The 20,894-nt window shown below is 38.3% G+C and overlaps 1 protein-coding gene across 1 annotated transcript; it reads right to left on the minus strand.

Moving 5' to 3' along the window:
* Positions 1-4,794: 4,794 nt before the first annotated feature.
* ABHD10 (abhydrolase domain containing 10, depalmitoylase) lies at positions 4,795-20,121 on the minus strand. Its single transcript, XM_050778872.1, has 5 exons — positions 19,910-20,121; positions 17,175-17,358; positions 12,806-12,917; positions 11,813-11,950; positions 4,795-6,779 (listed from the first exon to the last, which is right to left on the minus strand). Exons 1-5 carry the CDS (start codon positions 20,049-20,051, stop codon positions 6,435-6,437), a joined length of 921 nt encoding a protein of 306 aa, XP_050634829.1. The 5' UTR covers positions 20,052-20,121; the 3' UTR covers positions 4,795-6,434.
* Between the last annotated feature and the right edge of the window lie 773 nt (positions 20,122-20,894).

Raw genomic sequence — 20,894 nt, forward strand, 5'->3', positions numbered from 1 at the left:
AAGAGCCCTCCAAAAAGCCAGCCCTCTCCCGTGTCAGTCAACCCGCCTGCCTCCCTCCCGCTGAGAGCCTCTTTCTCATCTGCACAATTCTTTCCCTCTTCTGGGGAGACAGCCGATTGTCTACGATTGTCTACGAGGCCGGCAGCTGCACAAGGGGATGAGGGCCTGTGGGAGGGTCCGTGCTACCGACTGTCCATCTGTCGGGAATAGCCAAGCCAGTTTCCCCCTGCCCTGAGGTCACAACTGTCTGGCAGGACGGGAGAGGAGGGACTGAGAGCTGCTATCATTTACTTGTTCAGCTGCCAGCCCAACTTCACCCAGAAACTTTCATCCTGAAACTGTTGTGCCTCCGTTTGACTAATTCAAGGGAGATATTTTTTTCATGCTACCCTTAATTGAAAGACACTAAGAGCAAGTTTTCTAAATTATTGTTATAATTATTACTATGCGTTTTTAGATAGAAGTCTCCCTCTGTTGCCCAGGTTGAAGTGGCACAATCTCGGCTGGCTGCAACCTCCGCCTCCCGGGTTCAAGCGATTCTCCTGCCTCAGCCTCCCAAGTAGCTGGGATTACAGGTGCGTGCCACCACGCCTGGCTAATTTTTGTATTTTTAGCAGAGGTGGGGTTTTTGCCACTTTGGTCAGGCTGGTCTTGAACTCCTGACCTCAGGTGATCTGACCGCCTCCACCTCCCAAAGTTCTGGGATTACAGGCATGAGCCATTGTGCCCGGCAAGTTTCATGAATTAAACAAAACTCAATTACTAAGAACTCTTAGAGTGAAAGGTTTTGATAGAATGTAAAGACTTCATCTGAAGTAAGGACCGTGAAGGCACAACTGACATACTGTCAGTAGTAACTGAATATTTCTCATGAGCAAACAAGCACTCAGGAGAAACCATTAGATCTAAGTTGGCCCCAAATTTTTATAACAGCTAAAGGACTTGGCAGTTTGTCCCCCTAGACTGTAAGCCACTTGTGGGTAAAGACTGAGTCTCATTGGTGTTGTGTAATTCTCTGGGTGTTTTTCATGAGAAAAAATCCCACATTTTTTTTCTTTGGTTCATTTCTTCATTCAACAGATATTTACTGAGTGTTTATGCCAAGTACTGGACTGAGGAGGAATAAAATACGATTCTTGCATTGAAAACAGATTGATAAATTGACTGAAGCATATTAAATAAAGCAATTCTGGGTACATGGGATGATGATCTTTGTCCCTGTGGGAAATTGATTAGAAGCTATGCAGGAAATGACTCCTCAAATAATACATGTATTGAGAAAAATCTCCTACCGGCTGGTGCCTGGACTAATGAAAATTTAATTACTTAGGAGATATGTGGGTGGTTTGCCTGAAAAAGACTTAGTGATCAGTCGTTGAAGGCCTGGGAGAGAGTCCTCTGAAAACAGAAAACCAGGAGCTTCAGGAGAGCAGTAGGTTTAGGAAGAGACAAGGGAAGGGCTGACTAAGGCAGGTCTTGTTGCTGCACGGAATCATCAGTTGAAGAAACTCAAAAGACAGCAGCACTGTCTTGGGACACTTGGAGCTTAGGGGAAGAGTTTAGAGCAGGGAAATTGACAGAATTATGGAAGTCACCACTGGTATCTTGGGGAGCAGCCATAAAGCTAGTTCCAACCTTAGACTAAGGGAACAGAGTTCCAAACAGAAACCATGTAACTTTTTCCATGGCTGGAATGGCTCTAAGGAAGATATTGGTTTGATATGCAAGGCTTGAAACAATTCTAAAGATGTACATTTGCCTTTTTTTAAACACTGTGTTTTACAAATCTTCTGTACCCAAAGAGTCCCTCATATTATAACAGAGTAGCTGGTGTGCTTTAAGTAAATGATTGGGCCCATGGTTCTAGAGAGGACACAATGGCAGAGAGGGGACACAGTAGGGCATAGAAGTGTCCAGAAATCCAGAGGAAGTCTTCAGAGAAAAAATGCTTGATCTCCTCAGGGGTGACAGTGGAAATCAGCTCAACCCCGCATTGACTAAGTTCCTACTAATATTATAGTTAATTTTTTTCAACAACTTTTTTTTTTTTTTTTTTAATTTTGAGACGGAGTCTCACTCATTCTGTGGCCAGGCTGAAGTGCAGTGGTGTGATCTTGGCTTACTGCAACCTCCGACTCCCTGGTTCTCCTGCCTCAGCCTCCCAGGTAGCTAGGATTACAGGCATGCGTCTCCACAACCAGCTTATTTTTGTGTTTTTAGTAGAGATGCGGTTTCACCATGTTAGCCAGGATGGTCTCGATCTCCTGACCTTGTGATCCGCCCACCTCAGCCTCTCAAAGAGCTGGGATTACAGGCGTGAGCCACCGTGCCGGGCCTCAACAACTTTTTAAGGGCCTATGTGTATAGCTGAGACACAAAAATAAATGATACATGACAATTTGGTTTAGTAACAAAGTTAAACTTGTAAACAATAAATGCCAGATGTCATGCTAAAATTATGCATGAAGTACTCAGGTTGGTACAATAATACCTGGAGGAGGCTGTTAAAGAATCAGGGGAAAGGTTTATAAATGAGATGATTTTAAGTCTTGAAAGACGAGTGGGTGTTTGCCAGGTGGATGGAGTGAGGCAAGAGGGGTAGGGAATGCTGCTGTCAAAAGAAGTGTATTTAAGGTGAAAATCTTCCAGTATTAATAAAACAGGATTAAAGAGAAGAGAAACATAGAAAGAAAAATGAGGCTAGAATGTCAGGCAGGCTCCAGATCATAAAATGGTGTGTTTGCAAGTGCCCATGGTTAAATTTTCAGGAATTTCGAGACAGATGCTAAACTCAGTCATTTTTAGCAATTAGGTTATGTTAACTTACTCTTAAATAAATTATATTGCAAAGAAAAGTTACTCAAAATGAACCACTTCCTGATTTATTTTGCTATATTTTACTGTTACCTATGTTGAGGACATTTGCATTTATTGTATCTATATGGTGTAAATACTATGTGACGGTGCGCTACTGGGCATTTTCTCCCAGCTTTGCATTCAGAGATGTCATGATGTAGTTTTAAACCAGCCAGGGCAGGAATATTTATGCTGTGAATGTTAGCAAATGCTACAAATCAGGGCTTCCACCCCACCACCAAAAGCCAGTTGTTAAACTGGCTTTCAGCAACTGGTTTTTGGTTGTTAAACCAGCCTTGCATGGACTCACACATCATGCAAGAGTTTGAGCTTTTTCATAGAGAGAATGATCAATCTGGTTTGGGTAAAGGAAAAGGAGACAGTCAGAATGACTCACAAGTTTGACTTGTATAACAGAAGCAATGGTGGCGCCATTTATTTTAAGAGGACTCATAGGTGGGGAGATATATAAAGCAGAAAAGACAATAAGGTTTGGATTTACTGCATTTGGGAAGCCCATGGTCCATCCCAGTGTATTAGGCAGTTGGGTTTATGGGTCTGGAGCTCAAGAGTCTAGATTGTAGGTGTGTAGTTGAGTCACCTGCAAGCAGGTAGTAGTTTAAACCACGAACGTGGGTGATGTTGCTTAAGGTGAATAAGTACCAAGAGAAGATTGCCAAGGCCAGAACTCAAGGAGTGTTAACATTATAAGGTGGGCAAGGAGGAGGAGCCAGTAAAGGAGTTGATATAGCATAGTCAGAGATGTCTGACGACAAACAATGTCAAAATACAGCTTCTGACCTCAGTTGTCCTTTGCGAGAAGGAAGCTAGGATATAAACTGAGAATTTCAAAGCAGCAAGTGGTACCAAAAAGGCATCGATAGAGTACTGTTCACAAGAGCGCCCAGAGGACCCAGCAACAAACTTCCTGAAAAAGAGATGGGGATGAGTAAGGAAAGGCTTCAGAGAAACTGACTCCTGAGCTTCTTTAGTAGAAGTTTATCTACCTGCAAAGCCCTGAAAGCCTAGGAAAAGGGGAAGACAAAATGGGAAAGTGTATTTTCCCCAAAAGATACATTAGGTTAAAAAAAATTGCTTGCAATTTTCTAGGTATATTCTTGAAATATACCAAAGCATCACATATACTCCACAATTCTTTCTAAACTAAGAAGTTACTTGAGATCTGTATTTAGAGGATCTTAAAAAGGTATATTGAAATTCCACCCACCTCAACCCCAGAATGTAAGAATTCTTTAGATTTAACTGTTCCAAATTTAATGAGTATTTGACATATTTGCTTTGGGGACTATCCTTGGAATAGTTACATGGCAAGTAATTCTTTCAGCTTTCTATCTCCATACTTTATAATAAACTCAGTGTTGCCCAGAGCTTTTTTCTTCTCCTCCTCCAGAGACGCCTCTATAGTGGCTGTTTGGAGAATGGTGTACTGTTTAGATTTGTATCTGGAAATGCCTCTAATCTCAACAGATGTAGATGAGATTGAGACTCAGTGAAGTTAATTGCTCAGTCACAGAGCTAGTAAATGGTGAGCCAGAATTAAAAACCAAGTTCGTCCCTGACCTTAACCATTATGCTATACTGTCTCTACATATGTATTATGAATCTCTAATCATATTATTTTGTACAGAAAACCATCATTGGCAAGGGCCCTTGCCTTTGTGTTCCTAACAAGCCTCACACCTAGCAACGTCTAGGCAAAGAATAGCCAGTGCCATCTTCTATCAACCCACTCCAACACCAGAGACAGTTGCGCTCATGTATGATTTGTGGTTTGTAATTTTTGTCCAGTATAAAAGATAACCCATGGATTGTAGTTTAATTGCCCCATAGGACATAAACCAGTTTTGCATCTGTGGAGAGGCCCTCAACTCATCCCCAAATGTGAAGATTTGCTAGGAAGACTCATAAGACTCCACATACAGTTCTGCTCACGGCCATGATTTATTACAGTTAAAGGATACAAAGCAAAATCAGCAAAGGAAAAAAGACACATGGGGTGAAGTCAGGGGAAACTAAGTGCAAGCTTCCAAGAATCCTCTGCCAGTGGAATCACAGATGAGCTTAATTCTCCCAGCAACCAGTTGTAACAGCACTTGTGCAGCACCGTCAACCAGAAAAGCTTGTCAGAGACTGAGTGCCTGCGGTTTTTACTGGGAGCTGGTCACAAAGGGTAGTCTCTGCCTGGCACATACCAAAATTCCAGACTCCCAGAAGGAAAGCTATATTGTTTTCAGGAGAAACTATATTGTTTTACAGTTTAGATATAGTAAGCTACTTTGATCAGTTGTGGGAATGGTGGAAGCCCCCTGAACTCCAAGTTCCCAGATGCCAATCAAGGGCCAACCTTGTAAAGCAGGTCTTAAGCATAAGTAGTCAGGTCAGCTTCATTAACACTTTTTTCTGCTCAGCAATTTTATCTCAACATTTTTTCTTCAATGCCCTTAGTTTCTTGAACTGCACTTTGAACCAGCTTTACTATCTGCTGGTTTCCTCATTAATGAGTTGAGTAAGTCTTCGACACATGCTCATTTTATATACATGTATATATATGAGTCATGTTGTCAACTTAAAAGGTTTGACAGATAATAACCTAATCAAGCTAAATAAAATCCAGTCAAAATTAATAAATAAAAAACATTAACTCAATAATATCAAGGCTTAATCTCCATCTCACTTTAGTTACTTAGGAAAGAAAAAAAAAGCAACCTTTACACTAGCATTTCACACTTTCTTAGTGACTTCAGAAAGTCTTCTGATTTAGGTGGCAACCACGTGCCTAGTTGTACTTAGGGCAATATTAATAAAATAATGAATGTTTCTATAAGTAATAACATATAAAGATCAACTTCCTCTTTAATTTTACCAATCAGAATATTAAAATGCTACATCATTGTTTTAGATGAAATTCCCCATTTAAATATATTACACATAAGCCAAAATTTAGAAACAGCTCCTCGTATCACTGTACAATTTTGGGCCTTTAAAAAAAGTAAAAGCTTAATTTTAAGTTTGAATATAATGTGCAGTTTATGTAACATATATAATATATAATTATACTTTATACATTATATAAAGTATTATCCTTATTGTGAACTTTATTATGCTTCTGAAATTTCTCCATCATTTCAAATTTACTTCAATAAAAATTTCCCTGTATTTTGTGAATTGCATTTTCAAAGCAGAAGTAATGTTACAAATTTCTGTCTATAATAAACAAAATATTTACGCTTTATTAATAATCCTATTTAGAAAAGGATGCAATTAAGAGCTGGAATAGCTAACATAAGCATAAGAAAGATAAACTTTTCTTGAATTAAAAAAAGGAAATACTTTAATGAAAAAAAATCAAGGACAGAAGGAACGAGAAAATTTTCTAAACAGCAGCTGGTCCTTCTTCACAATATGCATTACTTGTGCAAATACATCATTAAATAATACTCATCTGATATTTACAAAATAGAGGTAAAAGAAAAACCTAAAGTATCAGGATCTTTCATTTCTTATCCTCTTCCAATCTTCTGGATACATTAGTTTACATACCAACTAAACACGTGATACTAGTTAACTATAGTTGAGAGCTTATCAATTAAGTCATCAATAGTGTAAACAAGAAGTTGAATGTCTGCTTTTTCCTTCATTTGGTGATCACTATGTTTTCGGAGGATGACATCCACATCTGTGCTGAGTACTCGATCAGCAACCTGCATTGATGTATGCCAAGGTACAATGTCATCCTTCATGCCATGGAGCAATCTTATAGGGCAGTTCACAGGAATTGGGCTATGTAACAAGCAGTGATGTTCAGCTTCTTTAATGAAACTGTACTGAACATTATAAACTCCTTCTTCAGAGTATTTTGATGGCATGCTCCACACACCTTTCATCTCTACTTCCTTTTTTAGCTATTGGAAACAGAAAGAAAAACAAAAGTATTTGTGATTTTAAGTAACATTAACATATGCAATAGTTTCAAGTAATCTAAAGAAAGCAGTTCTTGAATAAGAGGATAGAGGTAACAAAAGCATAACAATATTATCAATAATTACTATACGCCAGGTACTGTGATGGGTATTTTATACATATTATTCCATAAGATTCTGATAATAATTCTGTTATTATTCTATTTTTACAAAAGAGGGTAATATGGTTTAGATAAATGAAATATTGTGCCCAACAGTTCAGGGCTAGGCTACTAACTATGGCTAAGACTCAAACTTAAATTTAAATTTATCTAACTTTATCATACACTATCTTAAATCAGATGTTGCTTTACCCCAACTGAAAAGAAAAATGAAGGGTGAGAAAGGCACTACAATTTCTTGGAATCGGTCCAGGTATCATTCATGTTTAAATAAAATCAAATCTTAGAACAAACGTCGTTTAGATTTCAAAATTGTAAACCTAAAAGTGCTTAAAGGAGCTAAAATGGGTATGGCATAGGGGAAGAAGAGAAAGAATCAAACACAGAACTAAGAATAAAAAACTAAGAGTAATTACACTGAAACTATCACACACATACTCATGAAATTTTAGGCTGAATGTAAAGAAATACAGTTTTTCCTTCCAGAGTCCTACAAAAGAGAAAAAAATTTGATTTTTGTTCGGGATGACAAAGAAGTCTTCCACATACTTCCTGAAAGCCAAACAATAATATCTGTACATTTATTCCCTTAAAATGAAACATACACTTCCTTTGACTTTTTGAGAACTCCTATTTTTTACATAATTTATCTTAATTTTCCTTAAAAAATTAGAATTTTGTATAACGAGTAACATGCAATCATTATAGAAAACATAATAATAATAGAAAAGAAATAAATCACCCATAATCCTATCTTATGGATAGAAAAACCATTAATATGTGGCTTACTGTGGCACATATACACCATGGAATACTATACAGCCATAAAAAAGGATGAGCTCGTGTCCTTTGTAGGGACATGGATGCAGCTGGAAACCATCATTCTCAGCAAACTATTGCAAGAACAGAAAACCAAACACCGCATGTTCTCACTCATAGGTGGGAATTGAACAATGAGATTACTTGGACACAGGAAGGGGAACATCACACACCGGGGCCTATTGTGGGGGGTGGGGGGGATAGCATTAGGAGATATACCTAATGTAAATGATGAGTTAATGGGTGCAGCACACCAACACGGCACATGTATTACATATGTAACAAACCTGCATGCTATGCACATGTACCCTAGAACTTAAACAAAAAAAAAAAAAAAAACCTTGCGACTTATTTCCTTCCAGTATTTGTCTATATGTGTTTTGGTTTGTATGTAATATGTAAAATACATACATATTACACATTCATATAATTTTCTATGCTGCTTTATTTAGTGCATATATTTCTGGGTTTAAAAAATTATATGAAAAGGTTTTAAATGCTGCATAGCAGTCCACCATAATTGACTTAATTAGCTTGACCATCTCATACTGTGGTACTGTCATGAATACTTTTGAGCATAAAAGTTTACTTATATATAATAAATTCTTGGAAAGATGATCAGAGCTTAAAACTAAAAAAAAAATCAAGTTATGAATAGTTTTAAGACTCTTACAATCATATAATATGAAGGGCATTTCTAGAAAAATGGAATGGACATCTTATCAAAAATTTAAAAAAACAAGGGAAGAAAAGCTACACATAATTGAAAAATTTAAAATTTCAACAAATATACTATGATTTTCCCATGTTTAAAATTGTTAATTTATTGCAAATGTAAAAAGGAAAACAAGAACTTAAAAAATATGTATGACAAAACATAATCTATATGTACTTAGGCTTTTAATATATTTTTAATTCCAAAAAGACTTAATAATTCAGTAAAAAAAAAAAGGTACTTCTAAATACGTCTCCGAATGATTTAAAATTAATGAAATTCTACAAAACTATAAAATGTATAAATCTATATTAATATCATGGCATTCTCTGTATTAAAATAACATATGAACCAAATATTTAAAGTAAAGATGATGTTTAGCTATCCTCAACTACTCAGGATTGTTCCTGAATTTGTAAATACTTCAGCAGATAGAACTTAGTCCCACTGATTACTAGCTGAAGTGGAGGTTTTGCTAATTAAGGAGACACTGAATTAATAATAGTTTCATTTTATGCATCCCTGGCCCCCAACTAGCTCTGTTACCTGCCACTGAATTGAATGAAAATGGTCCATTTGAAGAACAAAGTTAACTTTATAAAATGTATGTCTCAAATCTTCAAGAACAAAAAGTTCAGAAACAGCAAAGACATTACCCAAAGAAAATGTAGAATATATTAAGTTCTACACCAACAAAACTTATCAAGGCAATGTGGTTCAGAAGCTTACATTCCAAACAGCTGTGCATCATGTCCGAGGCCCTCTAGTGTCCAAAGAAGGCAATAATGATTAGAGTCAGTTAAGAGGATGGTCCAGTTCTTACACAAGCAATGAGAAAAGCTGGGCTTAATATTCCCAGGGTTAAAAAAGACAGTAAAAATCTCCACATCTGCTCCATTGACATTGTTAGCGCTGTTTATGTGGAGAAGAGATAGTGGTCTTAGTGTTGGTGCTCTTTCCTTATATATACTTTTAAGTTAACCAAGGGCTCAACATGCTTCTGTTAACAACTGCTTATCAGATTAAGTATTAGCAAAAAATGCCTTGATTTGCAGATTATAAATCTTCTCAGTCACTTAGAAAGTATCTACCCTATCCTCACTCTGACTGATGTGAACACACACACACAGAGAGAGAGAGAGAGAGAGAGAGAGAGAGAGAGAGACAGAGAGAGAGAGAAATGTAAAAATCAGAGAGAGAGAGAGAGAGAGAGAGAGAGAGAAATGTACCAGGAGAGAGAGAGAGAGAGAGAGAGAGAGAGAGAGAGAGACAGAGAGAGAGAGAAATGTACCAGGGGGGAGAGAGAGAGAGAGAGAGAGAGAGAGAGAGAGAGAGAGAGAGAGAGAGAGAGAGAGAAGTGTACCAGGAGAGAGAGAGAGAGAGAGAGAGAGAGAGAGAGAGACAGAGAGAGAGAGAAATGTACCAGGGGGGGGAGAGAGAGAGAGAGAGAGAGAGAGAGAGAGAGAGAAATGTACCAGGCATAATGGCTTGTGTCTGTAATCTCAGCACTTTGGGGATCCAAGGCAGGAAAATCTCTTGAGCCAAGGAGTTCAAAACCAGCCTGGGCAACATGGCGAGACCCCCATCTCTACAAAAAATACAAAAATCAGCCAGGCATAGTGGTGTGCACCTGTGGTCCCACTACTCAGGAGGCTGAGGTGGGAGGATCTCTTGAGTCTGGGAGGTCAAGGCTGCAGTAAGCAATGACTGCACCACCGCACTCCAGCCTGGGCAGCAGAGATACCCTAAAAACCCCCAAACATAAAAACAAAACCAAAACAAATGTACACAGGTTTTGTCATTTACCAATAATTACAAAATACAATAAATCCCCCCAACCCCCCAAAATCAACTCCTTTTCAATCTGCCATGTCCTTGAGATAATTTCCTACCTGAGAAGCACTATATTATTGAGTTGAGAGGATGGAGCAAGGAGGAGTCCACATTTAGATCCACAAAATGGCAATGGTGGGAAAAACATGAAGACATTGAGCAACTATGTATAAGAAACCACCAAGAAAGTGAACAAAATTCAGAAACAGGAGATAAGTTCAAGGAAGACCAGCTTTGTAATTTTAGCTCTGACAGGAAATAATATAAGAAACCTGAATACACACACAATGCTATTTCTTAAGGAGCTGAAAACAATGTGAACTAAGAATGAACTTAGCTAATAGATGGCAAAGGTATTAATGCAGAACTTGAGGCAAATCAATGACATTCTACTATTCAACACTACATACGTTTTTTCTTCTTTTTTTATTTCTGAATCTCCTTCTCTTCTTCCTCCATTCTCTAAAGCATTGTTCTCAAACTTTACAAGAGGTTTGTTAAAACACAGACTGCTGGGCCGCACCCCCAGTTTTTGATTCAGGGTAAAACCCAAGAATTCGGGCTTCTAACAAGTTCTCAGGTGCTGCTGCTGCTGTTACTAGCCTAGGGACCATATTTTTAAACTACTGCTCTGTTTTCTTTAATTTCTGTATCTCTGTCACTCTGACTGACAGTATCTGTCTGCAGAGTTCTGTTGAGAGGATCTGAGGCTGCTTTTAGGCTAAAACAAAGAGAGTCAGCTCTCCATATTCATGGTTTCTGCAACCATGGATTCAACTAACTTTGGATCAAAAATACCTGGAAAAAAAAGGTTACATCTGTATTGAACATGTACAGACTTTTTTTCTCGTCAGTATTCCCTAAACGATAACAGTATAACAACAATTTACATAGCACTTACATTGTACTAGGTATTTTAAGTAATCCAGAGATGACTTAGATTATACAACATTATGTGCAAATACTACACCATTCTTTTTTCTCAGAGACTTGACCTTCTATGGACTTTGGTATCCGTGGGAGGTCTTGGAAGCAATCCCCTTCAGATACCAAGGGATGACTGTAGTTTCAGTTGATTAGCCCACTCTAACATAGTCATAAGAATAGGCACTAGCCTAGGGACCACATGCCACAAAGTAAGAGGACCAAAAGGAGATCACGATGTATGATCCAAATAAGTAAATGTAATAATAAAGAAAATGTTGCTTTAAAAAAAGACACTTCAAAGTGTGATTTTGTTAACGTGTCTCAAATATTGGCAGAATGACTTGAAGAGACAGTGAAGAAAGGAAATCTTAAACAAGATGCCAAATAGTTAAAGGTAGAAAAAAGATTGTGTACAGAAAGGCAGCTAAGACAAAAGTTGGGCCAGCACAGTAAGTCAAAGGACTTATTGTTATCTGTCCCTCCTTCCCTCAAAGAAAGAGGGAGCAGAAGAAGTATAAGGGGTAAATATATTGAGGGGGTCAAAGTGACTTTTGACTTACCTCAACAGGAAGCTGATTAAACTTTGTCACTAAGGTATCTGCAGCTGTAGCTACACCAATAAGAGCCACGACCTTTTCTGGTCGTGCAATTGCAGCATGAAGCATAAGCCACCCCCCAAGGCTCGATCCAACAAGAATCTAAAAATAAAATAAAATATTAGGTCTTTAAGATAGAAAAGGTTATAAACATAAAACAAAACATGTACAATAAAAAATATACTGTTTTGTTTTGGTTTTTTTTGAGACGGAGTCTCGCTCTGTCGCCCAGGCTGGAGTGCAGTGGCGCGATCTCGGCTCACTGAAAGCTCCGCCTCCCGGGTTCATGCCATTCTCCTGCCTCAGCCTCCAGAGTAGCTGGGACTACAGGAGCTCGCTACCACGCCTGGCTAATTTTTTGTATTTTTAGTAGAGACGGGGTTTCACCATGTTAGCCAGGATGGTCTCGATCTCCTGACCTCGTGATCCGCCCGCTGCGGCCTCCCAGAGTGCTGGGATTACAGGCATGAGCCACCGAGCCCAGCCTAAAAAATATATTGTTAGAAAGTAAAAATCATGGAATCATTTTAAATCAAATATCAAAATTGATTAAACATTTAAATGAAATAAAAACATTTTCATATCTAAGGAAATAGCTTAGGCCGGGCGCAGTGGCTCACGCCTGTAATCCCAGCACTCTGGGAGGCCGAGGCGGGCGAATCACGAGGTCAGGAGATCAAGACCATCCTGGCTAACACGGTGAAACCCCATCTCTACTAAAAATACAAAAAATTAGCCAGGTGTGGTGGCGGGCGCCTGTAGTCCCAGCTACTTGGGAAGCTGAGAAAGGAGAATGCCCAGGAGGCAGAGCTTGCAGTGAGCCAAGATCGCGCCACTGTACTCCAGGCCAGGCGACAGTGTGGGACTCTCGCTCAAAAAAAAAAAAAAAAAAAAAAAAAAAAACAGCTTAAATATGAGGTTACAGTAATTACCATCATACTTAACAAAAACAGTCACCTGTGGCCCATCAGCTAGGTCATCAATTATAGAAAGAACATCTTTTCTCCATTTCCCCAGTGTGCTTTCCTCCGAGTTACCATCTGAACTTCCAACTCCTGAGTAATCAAACCTGGAAAAAGGGGATAAAAAAACTGTATCTACATATCTATACATTTGCTTCTTTAATTTTTAAGAAAGATAGCACCTTCCTCATTACTATAATGCTTATAGCAAAACATCACAATCAATATGTATTTTAGCAAATTCTATTGGCTTATTCACTTTCAAATATCTCCTATGTCCAATCACTTTCTCACCTCCTCCACTGCTACCAGCCTAGTCCTAGTCACACTGTCTCTCAACTGAACTTAATGCAATAGTCTCGTAAAAAGTCTCCTGTTTGCATTTTCACACTCATAGTCTTTCCCTATAGAGTGATCCTTGTGAAACAAAACCATGTCTTGCAAACCCTCCAAAGGCTTTCTATTATCTTTAAACCCAGAGTCCTTACGATACTTTGGTGCCTGATCACCTCTCTGATCTCATTTCTCATTGTTTTCTCTCTCTCCCTCCCTCCCAACTGTATCTTCACTTTCCTTCTTGAAGTTCCCGTCTCATCAGCTTTTTTCTCCACATGGCATACTCTCCTCCAGATGGCCATTTAGATTGATCCCTCACTTCATTCAGGCCTTTGGCTCAAACGTTACATCCTCAGAAAAGCCTCCCATGACCATTCAATTATTAAAACTGTGCTGCTTTCATCATTCTCTAATTCTTTACTCTGCTTCATTTTCTTCATAGCACTTATGACTACTTGAGATATATTTGATTATTTGTGGTCTGTCTCCCACACTGGAATGAAAGCTCCACATGGGCACAAGCTTTGTTTCAATGCGTTCCTAGTGCCTAGATCAGTTCCTTGCAAGTGGTAGGTGCTTAGTGTATATTTAGCGAATTAATGGAACAGAGGGAGACCAGAATAAAATTTATCTTCACCAACCCATCCCTTTCTCCTTCCGACTTCCTAGTTATCTAGGCTCAGTTATCTGTCTGATCTATGAATTTTACCTCTCTTTAAGGGTATCAAATCAATAAAAAATCACGGTGGTATAAAGTATCATACCACACCCACAGGTTACCTAAACCCTAGTCATACTGAACTACTCCTAATTCCCAGTTACACCCTTTTATACTTAGAGCCTTAGCATGCTGTTCTGCTGCCGAGAACAGCTTCCTCCCCAACCTAAATTCGTAGTCATCCTTGAAGTCATGTCACCACCTCTGTGGAACTTCACTTGACATATATGCCCCATTTTAGTACCAGTCACTTTCTTTTGTATGTACTCAACACTTTTCATATTGTATTGTAATCAAGTTTGTTTTTAAACATGCATCTCCCTCTGACTAGAATGTCAGTTCCTTAAGAGCAGGCTGTTTTATTCAAGTTTGTTTTTCCAGGCTACAGAATACCACCTGCCCTATACCATCACCATTCATTCCCATTTCTTCTTATGTTCATCCCTTTCTTGGCACTTTGGTAAGTCCAGTATCTTGGTGCAGGAGTTTGTCATCTTAGACCTAGACTATCACAGTAGCCTTCTATCTTGTGTCTCTCTGACTCTGTCTTTAAATAGAGTCACTATACACATGTCAGTTTTTTTCTTTAACATTATATTGATATAGCATTACCTTCAGTGCTCCCTGTGATATACAACATAAACAGTGCTTTGGCCTGTTTTTTTTTTGAACCATTATATTCTGGTCATTTCAGACTGATTTCACAATCAATTTTACAGTAATTTTTTTTTAACTACTAAATTTTACAGTAGTACTCACTTCATCAGGGAATACTACTGCTTTAGATAAATTGATGAACTTACTGTTCCTAAAATAAGTCTATGTTTTCTTATGTGTTTCACACCTCACACTGATTCCTTTATCTGGAATACCTTCTTCCATCATCTTCTTTACTGATATCTTTTCCCTTCTTTACTGATATTGTTTCCCAGGGCCTAGTTCAAATGAACCTTTTTGGTGGAATGGCTGGTACAGTAAGTAAGGGATTTACAAGAAATAGGAGGGAGAAGAAATTAAATTTTTCTTTAGGTTTGAAGTGAAACGATTTTGGATCCTTGGGAAATAGAACAGGGCAACTGGTACAGTCTAAATCAGTTACTGTTTCCCCCTCAATCCAGGGTATGTAAGAGACGGGTGGAAAGGGTGGAGGGAAAAAGGGAGAAAGACATCAACTAATTCTCTCCTTTTCTCTCTTCTTAGTTGGCAATTGGATATGGCTGAATGCGGCATCTTTTACAGTTAGCTGCCTTCTAAATATATGGTGACGATGCAAAATACTTGTATAGCTCTTTCATGAAGGAAAATATAAATATTTGGTCATACTAATAGGGTACCAGTAAAAAATATATAGTTAACTCGCTGAACCCCAATCCAGAGACAAAGATAATCCAAACATATTCAGAACTTTAAAACTTTTAAACAGTAGCACATTTCCACCTTAGCAGCCTCAACAGTCTGTGATGTAGTCCCTAATAAAAAGTCTATTAAAAATAACTGTGAGAGAATACCAGCCTTAAAACCATATGTTATATTCCTGAAATCTGAATCAGTCTTATTTTAGGCATGGTGATAGGATCTTAATAAAACATTTTCATATAGTCATATGTTTTATTTCTTGTGTAATAAAACTATTTCATCACTGAAGATCTAAATTTTACAGCAAAAAATCCCAACAAAAGCAACCTGAAAAATTAGAGAAGACAAAATCTCTTATAATAAAGTGCAATCAATAGTTAACAATAATTAGACTGTGATGAACTTTGATAAGAGTAAATAAAATGGAACTTGTTCAAACTAAAAATTTGTAGTGAAGCACTACTCTTTATGACGGTATACTCATACAGGATCCAAAACGCAGAAAACCCACATTATGTCTTATAGGGAGATAGGAACTAGTTATAACTCTCATAGTCTCAAAGCTGAAATTCAAGAACTGGTAAAATGGTGATTTCTTGATTCAAATTTATTCAGTGGCAAAAAAGAAAAGTGACAACAATATTTTTGATATTATGATGTTCTGCTCAGGACAGTTCCCCTCCTTGGACAGCACTTCCCTCCTACCCAAATCCGAATTCATTCTTCAATGTTCCTTTATCTATTTCAATCCCATTGTCTTTAACTTTATGCAATTAAGGATACTGTTCTTTTGACACAATCACATTCTGCCTAATTTCTCACACGTATTTTATCTTGTGTTTCCCCACCCTGAATGAAAGGTCCTCATAAGCAAGTACGATATTTTATAATTCTTTGTTATTATGCAGCACTCAGTATAGTGCTTGAGAATCTATTTCCAAAAAGTACTCCAATCTTCAGAATAAGTCAGAACAGATTTTAAAAGAGTTCTGAGCATGAACATACAATAATTCAGTTAGTTTGGTAAAAGAAATAAGATTAAATCTATATAATTGACATAAATGCTAATATATTGAACAGGTAGTCTGAAAGTTTTATATATAGCTGTATTTTCTAGAATTATTGAATGAATGTTAGTGAGTCACTCTTCTAAAAATTTAGATGGATAGATTTTTAGGCTGTTAGTGCTAGAAAATAACTCAGAAGTTATTTCTAGTCCAACCAACCTCCTTTTGATGACAAACTTAGGTCCAATGTTTACTAACTTACTTGTCATAGTTATTGCTAGAATTTATTCTAGAACCCTTGTTTCTTGAATTCCAGGCTAATCTTCTTTTTACGAAATCATACCATCTCTTCTGGACAGTAGATACTAAACATATGACTGCTATAGGTAGACCTTATAATAACAAAGTTATTTACTAAAATAACTCTCAGTATGAAAAATTAGGAATTATAAAATCAAGCTTGAGTTAAATATCACTTATCCCTATTTATGATTATACATATTTAGATTACAGGAAAAGGAAGAGAAAACTCAGCAGAAATTTGCATTATATAATACTTTTAAATATACGTATTACTTTCAGATAAACAGAGATCAAATAAAGTCCTTAAGTCCCCAGTGGAAAATGATAATGTAAGAGACTGTATGAAAGCCAACTAGTATATCTGTTTGTTGTCACATACATTATTGCCTCTGAAGAGCTTAGTTACCACTACTTCCCTTAAGACGTCCTTTCCTGCCAGGGTTGTCAGCATGGCACAAAGGCCTTTAAAAAAGGTCTTTTAAAGGTTGCTTTAAAAATTAGCCTAAACCACAAGATGCAAGTTTACACATCATTAAAATAATTTATAAAAATGCTGGCATTTACTTCAACTGATTAGAACAGAAGTAATTCTCCATTGTAATGCTAACAGTAGTAATATTTTCTCAGTAATGTGTTGTTCCTACCTTATGCAGGCGTGACCTAGAGATTTGCAAAACTCCTCAATCGCCAATGCTTTTGTACCATTCATATAAGAAAGATAGCCAGGGATGAAGATAATTCCTGGACTTTTGCCTTTTAGCTTCTTATAAGCCAGGTTTGGAAGGTCTGGTCGATTAAGGAATGAGAGTGACGTCTTTTGTCTACAAGCTAAACAAAGTACACAAAAAGTAAACTATGGTTTGTAAATTCAGTCTTTGGAAAACCATATATATTTTCGATCTTAACTTTCTTATCTCAATGAATTGATATTAAATACTATTTCCATTTAATAGAAAAAACAAGAACAGACTCAAAGTATTAAGTTAGTAAGTCTGTACATGAGATCTCCAGTTTTAAAATCATGCCAACATCAGTAACTTCTTTGAGCGAAGTCCAATCTTCATTCTTCCAAAATACACAATGAGGTAGGAATTTCAAGGCAACAAAAGACAGAGACTAATCGAAAAACATTTTCCTGTTGCTGCTTTATCATCTGTCCTAAACAGTATCAATCAACATTTAGATTTACCTGCAATAGTTTCAGTCCTCTCTTGTGAGATTTTTGGTTTTGTTTTTAAATTTATTTTTTGCTTGATAAGTTTCACATCCCCTATTTCCTTTTTTTTTTTTGAGACAGGGTCTCACCTTGTCACTCAGGCTGGATGCAGTGGTACAATCGTAGCTTACAAGCAGCCTGGACCTCCTCGACTCCCCAAGCTCAAACCATCGTCCCGCCTCAGCCTCCCCAGTAGCTTCACTACACACATGTACCACCACACCTGGTTAATTTTTGTATTTTTTTGTGGAGACAGGGTCTCACTATGTTGCCCAGACTGGTCTCCAACTCCTGGGCTCAAGTGACCCGCCCACCTTGGCCTCCCAGTGCTGAAATTACAGGTGTGAGCCACCATGCCTGGCCTTGCATCCCCCACTTTCTTGGGGGTCAGGGAAGAAACAGGTTTAGTCTGCCCTTGGAAAATTATTTCAAAGGAGGAGGTGCTGTGCCCTTTTTATTACTGACTCCCATCCACCTGCCCACCCATCTGCCCACCTCAACCAAGAAATCATGAGCTGTGGTGACAACTCATAATTTTATTATCAGCTGAAGTGGGTTCAATGAGTAGTTTCTTTAAAAATAACGTATGATAATATTGTTTTTGGAAAGAGATTTCTTGTAGACCTATGCAATCACTTTGCGTTTTATTTGTTGGTTTGGCTTTCTGTAAATGGTACACACAGATTTTAGTGTAATCTAAGTACAACAGTACAATTGGTGAACTTTATAAGATTATTCTATTTCACCGTTTTTCAAATTTTCCCCCATTATAAAATCCATACTTGCTCTTAAGTAACAAGTAGATATTTTTTTTAAAAGAGTCATTTATAATCCCACCTCTTCTTTCCAAAGACACTAGGTTTGTGTACTTCCTTAGAGTCTTTGGCCTAACACATTTTCTTTTTTCTTATTAAATGAAGCCGTCCTCCACTTTGAAAATTTCTCAGTCTTGAGAATCCATGTGTGCTGCTAAAGTTTTCCCCATTTTGTAATTAAGAAGTTGATTTTTTAAAGATGTAATTGAAGGCCTTAAAGCTATCCTTTTTTACATAAAAGCTTGTTTCAAAGTATAGAGAAATATGCCAAATTTAAAACTTTTGGTAAGGGCCAGTTACGTTGATCCACTGATGTTCATTTCCCATCTACTCAGCTGAGCACTAAAAAAAATTCTTACTATCCTCTTCCAGAAATCACCTCTCAAAACATAATTTCCCCCTGAGATGATTACAATTTACTTAGTGTAAGTTCTAAGAAGACCGATTCATATAATTATATCCATAAATCATTTTTGAACATAAGGATTAGTTCAAAGCCTGGTGCATAAGTGCTCAATGAATGTCTGCTAAACATATGAAATAATATTATACTCTGGTTAATGAACTGACATACTACACTTTGCTAGGAGTATCTGCATGTGTAACACGCCTTTTGGTTGCGTACAATTAAATACAAGTTAAACTGATTATAAAAGTTTAATTATTGGATACAAAAATCTCCATACAAAAGATCTCTGCCATGACATTAATTACCACTCCAAGCACAATGGTGTCAACAACACACAAAGCCAAAAAAACAAAAGGATCTAATTCAAAGACTATATATACATATACGAGGTTCTCTGATTTTTGGCCCAAATTCTAGTTTCCTTTGTGCAATAATGATTACGATTCTTTTCACTGAGTGGGTGCAGCAAGAAGACAAAACTAGAAATTAGGCTTATGAGGGCGTCTACACTTTTACAAAGAACGTGCCTCACATTATTAGGTTCCCTCAAGTCAAAGGAGAGTCGGTCTAAGCATTTTAGGAGTCGCAATCTACAAACTCCTAGAAGTAACTAATAATAATGCATTAAACGCATATTTTAATTTTTTCTAGTGTTGGCGTTTAATGCAGGGGAGGCAGATAGGGAGCAGGAGCTCTTTAAACTGCACAGTGTAAAAATGCCGGCGAGGGCCCGGGATGCCCAGAATGCCGCAGGGCCGCGGCAGAGTTCTCCTCACAGCCTTCACCATGAGTCTACTAAGCGCCTAGAACTGGGGTGTTGAGAAAGGGGAAACAGCATTTTTGAACCGGGCGCCAAAGACGCACTGCACAGGCACAGGAACTGACGGAACCCGAGGCGTTCGAAAGAACGCATCCTACTCCCGCCTTTCGGACACTGACCTGGGAGCCACCGTGGCGCCCGCTGAGGTATCAGTGCAAGCAGCGCGCCCAGGCCACGGTGGGGACCGACGGGGGCGGCTGCCCAGCCCCAGCTCCGATAAGGTACCCAGGCCGCCACCGCTGCCAAGCGCGCAACCGCCATCTTCCTAGTTGTCCCTGCACCCTGCAGTATCCCACAGACGCGCACGGTACGCAACGGAACCGAGGCTGCGCGTGCGCTTCAGGCTGGAAGGCGGAACTTGCTGGTTTCAGCTTGCGAAGAGCGCGCATGCGCAGCGCGTCGTGGCTCTTTCCTTTGGACTGTTGGTTCTACTAGTAGCGGGGTTTGGCTTGGGGCCTTTGGGATGTTTTGAGTGGCGTCGGGAGGCTGCCCTATCAGCGGGCTGATAGATACTACAGGGCTGGAAGCTCAGAAAGCAACCCTATCCAACGGTCCTAGATGGGAAACCGTCTCCTGTCGAGGACACCAGGCTTGCTGCATCACCTGCAATCCCGCCGACCGCGTGACAGTTTTAACCTGTACTGGAAATGCTCCCAAGATCTGACATTCATCTCGCCTGTATAACCCGGAATGGTATCGGACATTCCCCGCTCTAGATCTAGATGCCCGATTAATAAAATATTGAATTATCTTGGCCCCTTCCTCGTGCTCTATGCAAAAATAAATTTCACTAAAAAAATGATTTCAACGGAAGAATACAACTGAGACGATTAGATAAATTTTAGGAGAATATTATATAATCCGGGGACAGAAGGGACTTTCTAAACCAAGATTTCAAAACCCCAGCATCATAAATAAAATATATACTTGTATACGAGTTTAAACTTTTCGAATGGCAAAAGACACCTTCAGAGCTTAGAAAAATGGATTTTGTAGCATAGATACACTAATACTTCTATTCAGCCTGCTCCTAGAAATAAAAAAATGTAATTCCAATAAAATTGGCCAACAGCTATAAATAGGCACCCCATATAAGGAAACATG

This window comes from Macaca thibetana, chromosome 2, assembly GCF_024542745.1.
Source record: "Macaca thibetana thibetana isolate TM-01 chromosome 2, ASM2454274v1, whole genome shotgun sequence".
NCBI classification, from domain to species: domain Eukaryota; kingdom Metazoa; phylum Chordata; class Mammalia; order Primates; family Cercopithecidae; genus Macaca; species Macaca thibetana.